Source organism: Rana temporaria, chromosome 12, assembly GCF_905171775.1.
Source record: "Rana temporaria chromosome 12, aRanTem1.1, whole genome shotgun sequence".
NCBI classification, from domain to species: Eukaryota; Metazoa; Chordata; class Amphibia; order Anura; family Ranidae; genus Rana; species Rana temporaria.
In genome coordinates, this window is record NC_053500.1 from 128698713 (window position 1) to 128712329 (window position 13617).

General features: G+C 46.1%; 1 protein-coding gene across 2 annotated transcripts in view; it reads right to left on the reverse strand.

The window, feature by feature from the left end:
• LOC120918834 (protein MTSS 2-like) overlaps positions 1-13617 on the reverse strand; it is a 172878-nt gene that overhangs the window by 53251 nt on the left and 106010 nt on the right. For both annotated transcript variants that reach the window (XM_040330670.1, XM_040330671.1), the window contains exon 5: positions 6870-6961. In XM_040330670.1, coding sequence (XP_040186604.1) covers positions 6870-6961 — 92 coding nt within the window. The remainder of the gene's footprint in view (positions 1-6869; positions 6962-13617) is intronic.

Genomic DNA, 13617 nt, shown 5'->3' on the forward strand with positions numbered 1-13617 from the left:
TGGTTTGCATTATTCTCTCTACACAACGTAGAAAAAAAGAACCATTGAATGGACCAGGGGGGATCCTAAGTAGACATCTCTCCGCTATGTAATAAGTTACCCAAGGTGAACTTACTGTGTCCTTTAACCACTTAAGGACCGCCTAAAGCCGATATACATTGGCAGAATGGCACAGGCACATACCTGTACGTCGCGTTTAAGAGCCCGCGTCGAGTTTGAATATGGCGCCGACATATACCGAGCGCAGTACACTCGGGTATAGTCGGGCAGTCTCGGCTCCTTCCGCGCTCACGTCCTGGACGTACAGGATGTCAGCGCGAGAGTTGCCGAGCATTGCCGACAATACACGAGTGTACTGCCCTCTGTATATGTCGGCACAGTATTCAAACTCGGCGCGGGAAACGAGCGGGGAGGACACCGCAGACGGACGCCGGACCCGACGAAGAGGACACCCGAAGTCGCAGAAGGACGCCGGACCCGACGAAGAGGACACCCGAAGCCGCAGAAGGACGCCGGACCCGACGAAGAGGACACCCGAAGCCGCAGAAGGACGCCGGACCCGACGAAGAGGACACCCGAAGCCGTAGACGGACGCCGGACCCGACGAGGCCGCCGTGCAAGACACCAAAACTGTAAGTACAAAAAAAACTTTTTTCCACAGGATTCGGGGCAACTTTAGGGGTGCGCGGTATACGCGGGAGTGTGCTATACCGCGATAAATACGGTATATTTTTGGGGGATTTTATTTTAGCAAAAAAGTAAAAAATATTCATTTTTTTTTTCAAAATTGTCGCTCTATTTTTGTTTAGAGCCCAAAAAATAAAAACCGCAGAGGTGATCAAATACCACCAAAAGAAAGCTCTATTTGTGGGAAAAAAGGACGCCAATTTTGTTTGGGAGCCACGTCGCACGACCGCGCAATTGTCAGTTAAAGCGACGCAGTGCGGAATCGCAAAAAGGGGCAGGGTCCTTTACCTGCATAATGATCCGGGGCTTAAGTGGTTAAGACTGGTTACAACTGGGAGTAACAAGAACAGCTTATCCTTTGGAAACTTATGTTAAAACCCTTTTATTTTTTATTTTAGATGAGATATTTTAGCGTAGTCTGTGCTGTATCAACGTGATCTTCCATGGAGACCGTAGAGGAGAACTGACCTCTGTGTTAGTTTGGCTAAAAGCCACACACAAGTCACGCTGGTTAATGATCAAATGTACCTGCTGACCTCTTACGTTCTTACTTTTATGTTCAGAATAAAACACAGTTAGGTTTGGGTATTCTTGATATGTGCCTGCTGTACCTGTATGAAAAAGTCTCCTGTGTATTGCTTCCTGTGTGTGAAATAACTGGTGCTCCTGCCAGTCCCTCTCCTTTCTAATTAAAAACTGACCACACTAAGCAGGAGAGCACACTGTAGTCAGTTCTCTAGTTGAACTCAGCCAGCTCTCCTCCAATAATCAGACTTTTCTTGACAAACACTTCCTGCAGAGCCATTCACTGGGAAGATCAGTGTACAGCCGTTTCTCTACACACCCCCCCCCCCCCCCCCAGCTCTTATTCAGCTGACAGAGAATGTGATCACTTCTAAAAAGATAAAACATATACACCTTTTTTCCCCCCCATGTATATACAATTTTTTTGCCTTTTATTTCTATTTTAACCACTTGCCTACTGGCCGTTTTTTACCCCCTTCCTGCCCAGACCAATTATCAGATTTCAGGTCTCTCACACCTTGAATGACAATTGCACAGTCATGCAACACTGTACCCAAATAAAATTAGTATATATATATATATATATTTTCCCCCCACACAAATAAAGCTTTCTTTTGGTGGTATTTAATCACCACTGTTTTTTTTTATTTTTTGGTAAACAAAAAAAAGACCGAAAAAATGTAAAACTTTTTTTTTTTATAGTTTGTTATAAAAATTTGCAAACAGTTAATGTTTCTCCTTCACTGATGTCAGCCAATGGGACTGCACTGATAATCAGCAGGCTATCTGCTCTCTCATTCTCTCCTCATGCTGTCAGCGTGATAGCCGGTGATCTGACGATATGGTTCCGGCTATCGAGATGGTTCCTGTAAGGACTGCGCAGGCGCAATCCTTGCCGACGGAAATCACTGAACCTCCAGGGCGACGGGGAATTTGAGGTTAGTGGCCAGACGGCCTCACGTCCTCGCTTCGCTTGGCCTCTTGGCTCTTTTTTTAACATCCTCCAATCCACGGGGATGTTGAAGTGGAGGTTCACCCAAAAATTTGTAACCTTAGATTGATGCTTATTTTGTGAAGGGGAAGCGGGTTGTTTTTTTAAAATCGAAGCAGTACTTACCGTTTTAGAGATAGATCTTCTCCGCCACTTCCGGGTATGGGCTGTGGGACTGGGCGTTCCTATTTGATTGACAGGCTTTCAAAAGTCGCATACATCGCGTCACGATTTTCCGAAAGTAGCCGAACGTCGGTGCGCAGGCGCCGTATAGAGCCGCACCGACGTTCTGCTTCTTTCAGCTACTCGTGACGCGATGTATGCGACTGTCAGAAGCCTGTCAATCAAATAGGAATGCCCAGTCCCGAAGACCATACCCGGAAGCGGCGGAGAAGATCGCTCTCTAAAACGGTAAGTACTGCTTAGATTTAAAAAAAACTACCCGATTCCCCTAGACAAAATCAGCATCAATCTAGTGTTAAACATTTTTTTTCGGGTGAACTCCCGCTTTAAGGAATGAGCTTGGATGCCGGCCGAGGTTCTGAGATTTACGTCGGCAAGGATTGCACCTGCGCAGTCCTTACAGGAACCATCTCGATAGAGGAACCATCTCGACAAGTCACCGGCGTAATAGCCGGCTTGTGTTTACTTCCATGATCAGCTGTCATTGAACACAGCTGATCATGTGTTAAAGGGCTGCTGTGATTGGCCATTTACCCTGATCTGTCACCAGGGAGGATCACGGGAGGACGTCCTCCCGGGGAAATTAAGCCTGTGCAGTAGCCATCTTTCAGCTACAGAGCCAGCATTAAGGGGTTAAACCAAATGGGTCGTTTTACAAGGTGATCGTTTACAATCACTTTAAACGGTTATAGCTTCAAAAGTGTTTGAATTGCTTGGATACTGTAAAGAAGCTGATGTTTTAAAAGTGTTTTTCTCCTTCAATGTCTACAGAAGAAAGGGAGACAAGGCAGGAGTGGAGTGAAGGAATAAGTGCTTGGCAACGCTTTTACATAAGCGGATCGCAGTCACAGAAACACGCTGGTAAGATCTTTTTATGCGCGAGACTCCCCTCCCCCCACCCAAAATATGTAGGTGGAGCACTCTTAACACCATTACTGTTATTCAATTTGTTTTACATCCTATACCACCTACATAATACTCAGCACTATACAGAGAACATTGCACTAATCACGTTCTTCAACAGGGCATACAATCTAAAACTCCCATTACAGGCCCCATAGAACAAAATTTCATACAAAACCAGTTAACTTATCTGTAGGTTTTTGGCAGGAAAATGGAGCACCCACTGGAAGCCCACACAGACCCATGAAGATAATACAAACTCAGATTGTATACCTGGACCCAGGAGGAATATCAGCGCTGCCAACAACTGAGCCACTGCCCTAGGAAGACCCATCTACTCCCCCCCCCCCCCTTACCTTGTCCTCTTTCCTCTGACATCATCACAGAAGTCACAGAGGTCTATGCTCCTTGGATCCAGGAGGTGGGATCCTGTGGTAGATGTAGTGCCCCCTATTGAAGACTGGTGTTCTGTCGAGAAGTGCCCCCATCGAAGAGTGCCCGCGCATGCGCAGGATGGAGCTGCACTCCAGCTGAGTTGTCACTCAGCTGGAGTGACGCCCGAGGGGACAAACGCACATCATAAGAGGTATCACTCGATGGGAGCTACCCTTTTCACGGGTACAATTGAAACCTATACAAACAGTGGGGGAGAGACCGTAGTTCTTCACATTGTGTCTCGCTGCTGCTGGAGGCCCGATGTGAAGAACTACAGTCTCCCCCCCACTGTTTGTATAGGTTTAAATTGTGCCTTTGAAATTGTATCTTCCATTGAGTGATACCTCTTACGATGTGCCACGGTTACGTCAGTCAAGCTGATCGGCAAATCAGCGGTTGTACTATGACGTGCGGTGCATGCGCAGTTCGTCCCGTGTACTATTAAACGGGGGGCACTTCTCGACAGAACACTGGCACTACAGTAACTGCCAGAGAAGGAAGAGGGTTATCAGTGGTCACAGCGCTGATCACTCCTCCTAAGTAAGGATGAGCTCTGGCGTGTTCGCATAGAACACGTGCAGAGCCCGCCAGGAAGTGTGCACGGCGCTGCGCTAATAACAGCCAGGGAGACATTTCACGATCCCCACAGCCGAGCATCGGGACAATGTCTCCCTGGCTGTGATTAGCACAGTGCCGTGCACACTTCCTGGCGGGCCCTGCACGTGTTCTATGCGAACACGCCAGAGCTCATCCTTACTCCTAAGCACAGGCAAGGCGTTAAGCAGGGTGACAACACTGTAGCCAAATCACGCCAGGTGTTGTCACGTTGCTGGAAGAAGGGGAATGACTGGTATTAAAATGTGTTTTTGTTTTTTTGTGCAGTATACCTTTTTTTTTTTTTTACTTTTTTTTACATTTTGGGTAGAATGCTTTAAGAGCCAAAGCTGAAACAGCGGAGAGAGAGAATTCTAGCCATAAACATAACAGGCAATACGGTGGCTATAGCTGGTCACAGATGGATTGGAATTTGTTCAGTTCAGCGGGGACTTGGCCGGATTTCAAATCTGTCTATGGCTTTTCCCAAACTGAAAAAAGTCAATCTAATGACTGAACTATTTTGAATGGTACTGATGGAAAACAGTAATTAGATCAGCACCTGCAGCCAATCGTCTGCAGCACTGATCAGTGTATTTTGACAGCAGAGGAGTCCCCACTGTCAGAATACAACAGCACTGCAGGGAGATTGCTCCATTCACCTCGGTTTGCATAGATAGGTAAATCTTTTCTTTATCAGCCTAATGGCTTTTTGAAAAAAAAACATCCATGTATGGCCAGCCTCAGTGGTTAGCTTTACTGTTTTGCAGCGCTGTTACCAGGGTTCAAATTCCACCAGGAATGCTATCTGCACTAATACAGTATATTCTTTCCACATCTGGAATGTGTGCTTCTCCTAAGATTCCAAAAACACGTGCTAATAGGTTATCCGTCAGCAAACTGACCCTGGAGTGTGTATACACTATGTGTGTGTGTGTGTGTGTGTGGGGGGGGGGGGGATATTGGCCTGTATTCCCCTTTGAGTGGGGGAAGGATTACATACTCTGTAAAGTGCCAATGATCACCATCATAGCAGCACCTTCCACAAGGATTCTCCACATCCACAGGAATTGATCTGGTATGGAATATGTAGACATACATTGTGCAAGCTGGACCAATAATAACTATATGCAAAAAGGCTCGGTTCATGCTGCCGCGACTTGGGTTCCGATTTGTGAGACCCCCAAGTTGCACGACATGCAGTGTTGGCAACCTACCAGATTGAAATTTACTGGTGCAGCCATGTTTTAACTGGCATTTCACAAAAGTTACCAAATTACATTTTTAGGTTTCAGTAATTAGGCTACAAACAAGTACGCTAGGCAAATAGCAATGTGGTTTAAGGTAGATAGTAAGGTAAAAAAACAAATTTTTGTTATTTTCCATATAATAAGGGCAAATTATTTAGTCACATCACCCCCTGCCTCCATCCCCCTCTGCTACTAACACCCCCTGCCTTCACCCCCTCTGCGGTGCCACAATCTCCCTCTGCCTCTAATCTCCCCCTGCCTCCAATGTCGCCCAGGCCCCCTGCGGTGCCACCAACAACCCCTGTCTCCATCCCCACCCTCTGCGATGCCACCAACACTCCCTGCCTCCAATCTCCCCCAGGCCCCCAATCACCCCCTGCCTCCACCGTCCCCTACCTCCATCCCCCTCTGCTACTAACACCCCCTGCCCTTACCCCCCTCTGCGGTGCCACAATCTCCCTCCGCCTCCAATCCCCTCCTGCCTCCAAGGTCATGCAGGCCCCCTGCGGTGGTGCCACCAACAACCCCGGTCTCCAACCCCACCCTCTGCGATGCCATCAACACTCCCTGCCTCCAATCTCCCCCAGGCCCCCTGTAACGGGAGTCCAATGAACCAGAAACAGAGCTGTGTGTCTCGTCCTTCTGGGGAATGGAATGGGTCCTGTCTGCTGGATGGTCGAATAAGCGGTTGTGGGTTGGTGGAATGGAATATTGTAAACGGTGTTAACCCCTGACCGTTACACCCCCTGCCTCCATCACCCTCTGCGGTGCCACCAACAACCCCCGTCTCCATCCCGACCCTCTGCGGTGCCACCAACACCCCCTTCCTCCATCTCCCTCTGCGGTGCCACCGCAGCCACCATCACCCCCTGCCTCCAATCTCCATGCGCAGTTCCAAGCCGAACAGTTCTCGGCTATTTTTACTGGCACCACGGACTGCCCGTAAAAATACGGACGGTTGGCAACACTTGTAAAATCCCATTTTAGTCAATGAGAGCCGTCTTAAATAGCACTACTGAAGTCGCTCTAACTTTAGAAAACGTTCCTGTACTACTTCAAGGCGACTTCTATCTAACTTGTGCCCATAGACTTTAATGGAAGTTGCCTCCAAGTCAAATCCTCATCTATATTGAGGTGATTTGGATCCAACATTACAGGAAGATTACCCAGGCATTCCCTGAAGTTGCTTCAAAGCTGCACTCATGTCGTCTGGCAAAAGTTGCACTGTAAGTCACGCGACGTACAGGCCGTGGCAGTGTGAACCAAGCCTATTTGATACAAGAACTGTCATAATGTCTTACCTTTAGCATGGTCCTTGTCAAGCTGGCTAGCTATCTTCTTCCACTCTTCAATTTTTCCCTCTAAAGGGTTGATTAGACTGTCACTCAGGGCCCTGCAAAGAAAACAAGGGTTGGCTTTATGAGAGGACATGTGGCCATATACAAACATTGTCTGATCTTCACACAATCCTGCTCAGGGTACATGTGAGCCTTAGGTCTTAGAATGTGGCTGCCAGTAGATTTATGCCGCATACACACGATTGGAATTTCCGACAACAAATGTTCCATGTGAGCTTTTGGTCGGATATTCTGACCGTGTGTAGGCTCCATCAGACATTTTCTGTCAGAAATTCTGATCGTGTATACGCGGCATTAGAGTTAGTTTTAGGCTGAACTTCTACTTTTAACTTATAGACATCAAGTACGTACATGCTGAATCGAGGACATCAGGGGCTCCACTGGGACCGATTTGAAGACTAAAGCAGCCCATGGATGACTCAATTTCTTGCCCTTCCACCACAGGTTATTTATGGGGAGCCTTCCTGGCCGGCAGAACACAATGATTACTGCTAACAGCTATAGCCACTGTCGGTTATCAACTGTAAAAGAAAAAGATCCAACAGGCTGGTTGTACCCAAGTCAATCAATGGATCGAATTGGGTACCAATGAGCATGCCCATACATGAATCGGATCTTGGCCAGTCACTGCTGAACAGGCTGAAATTTAATCCATACACGGGAGGCTTTAAGCTGGCTATACGCTCCTTACTTCTCCTTTGTGTGGGTGGAGGAATCTGTGAAGTTTTTGTTAATTTGTTTGCTCAGCCCGCTGGCTGAATGAGGAAGAAACTAACCATGTATAACCAGCCTTAGGGCCATTTATACCATATGTGTTAGTAAGCCTTGCCTAAAGCAGCCCCAATGCAAAAGACAATGCAATTTGCAGTTGCACGCGCTGAATGATGCACTGTTATGCACTGCACACTACATAAAGTTGAATGAAAAGTCTTTTTTTTTTTTTAACTCCTTAAATTTTAATTAATTTTACTTTTTTATACCCAAATACAGGGCTCTACAAATCCCGGGCGCCAGGTCGCCATGGCGACTAGAAATAGGGTCCTGGCGACTTGGCTTGGAAGGGGGGCAAAAAAAAAAATATATATATATATATATATATTTTTTTTTTTTGTGAGCTGGTGCCATCTGGTGGTGAGCCCTTGGTATTACAAGTTATTACCACCAGATGTGTAAGCTGGCGCCATCTGGTGGTGGCTGTTGGTATTACAAGTTAAGCATTACAAGTTAAACAGCAATTCTAATGTAATTTTTCACTATTTTCACTATTTTCACTGCCATCTTCTTCCCTCTAATTAGAACCCCCAAATATTATATATATTTTTTATCCTAACACCCTAGAGAATAAAATGGCGATCGTTGCAATACTTTCTGTCATGCCGTATTTGCGCAGCGGTCTTACAAGCGCACTTTTTTGGGAAAAAATTACACTTTTTTTAAATTAAAAAATAAGACAACAGTAAAGTCATCCCCATTTTTTTTTAATATTATAAAAGATAATGTTACTCCGAGTAAATTGATACCCAACATGTCACGCTTCAAAATTGCGTCCGCTCGTGGAATGCCGACAAACTTTTACCCTTTAAAATCTCCATAGGCGACGTTTAAAAAAATCTACAGGTTGTACGTTTTGAGTTACAGAGGAGGTCTAGGGCTAGAATTATTGCTCTCACTCTACCAATCGCGGTGATACCTCACATGTGTGGTTTGAACACCGTTTACATATGCGGTCGCTGCTCACGTATGTGTTCGCTTCTGCGCGCAAGCTCGTCAAGACATGGCGCGTTTTCTGGCTCCTAACTTTTTTAGCTGGCTCCTAGATTCCAAGAAAATTTGTCAACCCCTGCCCAAATATAATGTCATTTTAGATGGCATTTCAATAAAGTAAAAAAAAAAGCAGACTGCCCCTTAACAGAGCATAACGTGCATGGTGGTGTGTGAATGGGCTCCAACACAGGTACTTTTTTTACTTGCTTTTAGGCTGGGTCAGATTCATTCAAGTTCTGCTTCCCCTGCATATTTTATACATCATTTTTTTCCTCTTGCACTTGGTAACAGCTGTTTGATTCTTAGACGTGCTGCAACAGCCCCCAGAAAAACTTGCCATGTCATCAAAAGTCCAAAAACAACAATTTTCTATTTAAAGGATCTGGAAACGAAATGTTCTGTAATCCAACCCTGTTCTGACAGGCAAGCCAATTTTTTTTTTTCTTTTTCCAAAAGCTTGAATAATTTGCCTATGCAAACGATATGTGCATGATTTCCGCTGTGCCATAATAAAGTCGCACACAGAGAGAAACTTCTACCAGCATGGAAGTGGTTAATATCAGACGCAGACTCCAAACAATTACTGGGAGCCATATTGTGCGGAGCCGAGCCTTTCAAGTGGTAAGACACACCAAAGATCCGTTGTTGGCTCAGAGAGATGATCTTTACTGCCGGGTTATAAATATAACAGACGCAACCGTATGGAAAATGGTTAAAGAGGAACACCGAGCCGTACATCTGGAAGAGATCGTATCTGTTTTATTTACACATTGGAAACGGACTGATCTCAGAATTATCTTCACTGATTTCAAAGACTTGTGTGCGCTTTTTTTTTTCTCTTTCTTTACAAATCCTACCCAACACAAATCGCCATAAAAAGCTATTTTGTATGCAAGATAGTCAACCAGAAAAAAACAAAAATGTGTGTGTGTGTATATATATATATATTTATATAGTGTGTGTGTGCGTATGTATGTGTGTGCGTATGTGTGTGTGCGTGTGCGTGTGTATATATATACATATATATATATATATATATATATATATATATATACATATATATATACACACACACACACACACACACACAATATACACACACACACACACACAGTAAAACCTTGGTTTGAGAGTAACTTGGTTTGAGAGCGTTTTGCAAGATAAGCAAGATCTTTTAATAAATTTTGCCTTGATATACAAGCGATGTCTTGATATAAGAGTAGCGTCATGTCACAACTGAGTATAAAAAAAGAAGAGAGGAGCCTCTAAGTGTAGCAATATGGTTACATTTAATGAAGGTACAACATTTAGCAACTTATTGCTACACTTAGAGGTTCCTCTCTTCTCTTTTATACCCTGTAAAAAAAATGCTTTGATATACAAGTGCTTTGGATTACAAGTATGTTTCTGGAACGAATTATGCTTGCAAACCAAGGTTTTACGGTGTGTGTGTGTGTATATATATATATATATATATATATATATATATATATATATATATATATGTGTGTGTGTGTGTGTGTGTGTGTGTGTGTGTGTGTGTGTGTGTGTGTGTGTGTGTGTGTGTGTGTGTGTGTGTGTGTGTGTGTGTGTGTGTGTGTATATATATATATATGTATATACACACACACACCCCTCAACCCAACCTCTGATGCATCATTCAGTAATGAATTGCTATCTGCAGTACCTTAGTGAATAGGACTGTAGCTTTAATAGGGCGACAGTTTTGGTGTTGGCCAGTAAAAAAGATAAGAATGTATCAGACAGGTGTGGCGATAACCTATATCCGAACATCTGCTCTTTACATAGCGACAGCATGCAAAACACGGAAAACATTTACATAATAGACCATCAAAAATCACCGACGGGGGAAAACTAGGTGTGTTTGTGTGTAATAAATGCCATTAGTCAGTGTGGACGGTGTACCTCCAGCTGGGAGTTCCTGTGGTTTTCGGTCATGGCTGGTGTGGTGATGCCGAGTGACATGCAGACAAAGATCTTCTGTGCCTACTAATCACAGAACAGTTGTCCAACACGCAGCCTGCCCTGCGGACAAGACTCATCCGGAATGTTGTGACATCATCTGGAGGGAGACACAGCGAGCGCTATGACAGCAATGTGAGAAGAATTCCCAGCTAGTAGCACACAAACTGACCATCTGTAAGGCTATATTAACACGGGCGCATGGGGGTGGCCATCGGTAAGTTTTGAGATTCTCGCTGGCGGTTCTAAACACTGGTAACACAGCCGCCACCAGCAAACGCCATCAGATTTGTATTCTGAAAGCTCCGGGCGTAAAGGGGAACTCGGCGAGCTCCGGACGTAAAGGGGAACTCGGCGAGCTCCGGACGTAAAGGGGAACTCGGCGAGCTCCGGACGTAAAGGGGAACTCGGCGAGCTCCGGACGTAAAGGGGAACTCGGCGAGCTCCGGACGTAAAGGGGAACTCGGCGAGCTCCGGACGTAAAGGGGAACTCGGCGAGCTCCGGACGTAAAGGGGAACTCGGCGAGCTCCGGACGTAAAGGGGAACTCGGCGAGCTCCGGACGTAAAGGGGAACTCGGCGAGCTCCGGACGTAAAGGGGAACTCGGCGAGCTCCGGACGTAAAGGGGAACTCGGCGAGCTCCGGACGTAAAGGGGAACTCGGCGAGCTCCGGACGTAAAGGGGAACTCGGCGAGCTCCGGACGTAAAGGGGAACTCGGCGAGCTCCGGACGTAAAGGGGAACTCGGCGAGCTCCGGACGTAAAGGGGAACTCGGCGAGCTCCGGACGTAAAGGGGAACTCGGCGAGCTCCGGACGTAAAGGGGAACTCGGCGAGCTCCGGACGTAAAGGGGAACTCGGCGAGCTCCGGACGTAAAGGGGAACGATTTTTACCAATGTTTTTTAACCGGATTTTGCACAGGTCCAAAAGGTCACAAATGTAAATAAGCAGAAAAACACCAGTAATCTGCCCAAAAAGAAGCTTCGGGTGTGCTATAAAATGCTCAGATGTGAACAGGGGCCATTTAAATGAATGGGATTTTGCTTGTTTGGCATTTTTTTCAGGCCTTTTACAAGCTGGAAACACATTTAGGCGTGAATGCAACCTAAAAGGGCACCATCAAGCAGTAACAATTCAAAAGGGGTTCTAACCCTTCCCCAGTCTTTGGCTAGGCATGCATGCAAAACATTTATATATGACACCTTACCAGTCATTAGATGTGGTAGCTGCATTTGTTTTCTTTTAGTTCTACTTTAAGGCCTTGTGCTGGATACACCATTGTCACTTATCTGCACGCTTGATTAGGCAGCCCCCCCGCCTGGCTCAGTGGCCCAGCAATGTGTGCCATCAATCAGATACTTCAACGCGATTTTAAACTCTCGCTTTTTATTACTAAAAATAACAAACATGCTTATACTTAGCTGCTCTGTGCAATAGTTTTGCACAGAGTAGCCCTGATCTTCATCTGGGGTGCTCCATCGGCACTTCAAGCCCCTCCTCTTCATCAGGTGCCCCCACAAAAAGCCCCCTTCCACACAGACAGTGGGACGCATCACAGTTGTTGATTGACAGCAGTGGGAGCCAATGGCTCCTGCTGCTATCAATCTATCCAATAAGAAGAGCGATAGCGGTTGGAGCCACTGCGCTCATCATTGGATCGGACTTGGGTAAGAAAAAAGAAGGCTTTTCATCTTGATGCATAGAATGCAAGATGAAAAACCTTCAGGCTTTGCAACCACTTTAATGTTTAATGCACACATGTATTGCATACAGACAGGTCTTTAGTGCTGCCCAAGTGCCTCCAGCATCCCACAATGTCCTATGCAGCTTACCACAAAGCGTCTCTGCACTTTTAATTCAATACAAGCTTAGCGGAGTTCTCCTTTAAGGAACTATGACCCGACATTGTAAACTGCTGCCTCCGTTCGGAAATTAGGTTACGAGTATCATATTTCCCCAAGCATTATGTGACGTATCCTGTTTGTTATCAAGATTATAAAGCCGTGAAGGAATACAATGAGCTCACCTAGTAACGGGTCTGTTGGAAATAAAAATCTGCAGAAACCAGACACACCAATCAAGAACCTTCGCAGCCGGGGATAGAAACACACCCTTAGAGTACACCTGACCTGGGAGTAATATTATGGCTGCTTCTGTCAGCCTCCTCCTGAAAATGCAACTGACTCAAAAAATTAGAATTACCTGGCTTGCAATCCTCCTCTTCTCGGCGGACCCTATGCTGGCGCTCATGGCTCCCTCCCCATGTTGAGTGTTCGCCATAGCAAGCCACTTGCTATGGGGACACTTGTGTGGGCTGCATCCCAAGCAATGCAGTGTGTGTCCATTGACACACAGCCCAGCTCGGCCCCACGCCCAACTAGCTATGATTGACAGCAGGAGCCAATAGTTCCTTGCCTCTCTGTTCAGTGAGCAGAGAGAGGGATGTTGCTCAAATGCAGAGAGTGAGCCCTGTGTGATGTGCTGGAATCAGCCCGTCAGACCTTATCCAATCAGCACGTACCAATTGCCATGTGTTTAGTGTTCACTAAGGATGAGCTCTGGCGTGTTCGCATAGAACACATGAAGAGCCCGCCAGGAAGTGTGCACGGCGCTGCGCTAATAACAGCCAGGGAGACATTTCACGATCCCTGCAGCCGAGCATCTTGACAATGTCTCCCTGGCTGTGATTAGCGCAGCGCCGTGCACACTTCCTGGCGGGCTCTGCACGTGTTCTATGCCAACATGCCAGAGCTCATCCATAGTGTTCACTGATGAGGATACAGCTAGAACTGTGGTCTCCAAACTGCTGCCTTGCCTTTATCTGGCCCTTGGGCTACTATTCCTCCTGCCGAGACCAATGATGGGACACTACACCTCCAACTAAGAACAATGATGGGGTACTATAACTTCCACTAAGACCAATGATGGGGCACTACACCTCCCAC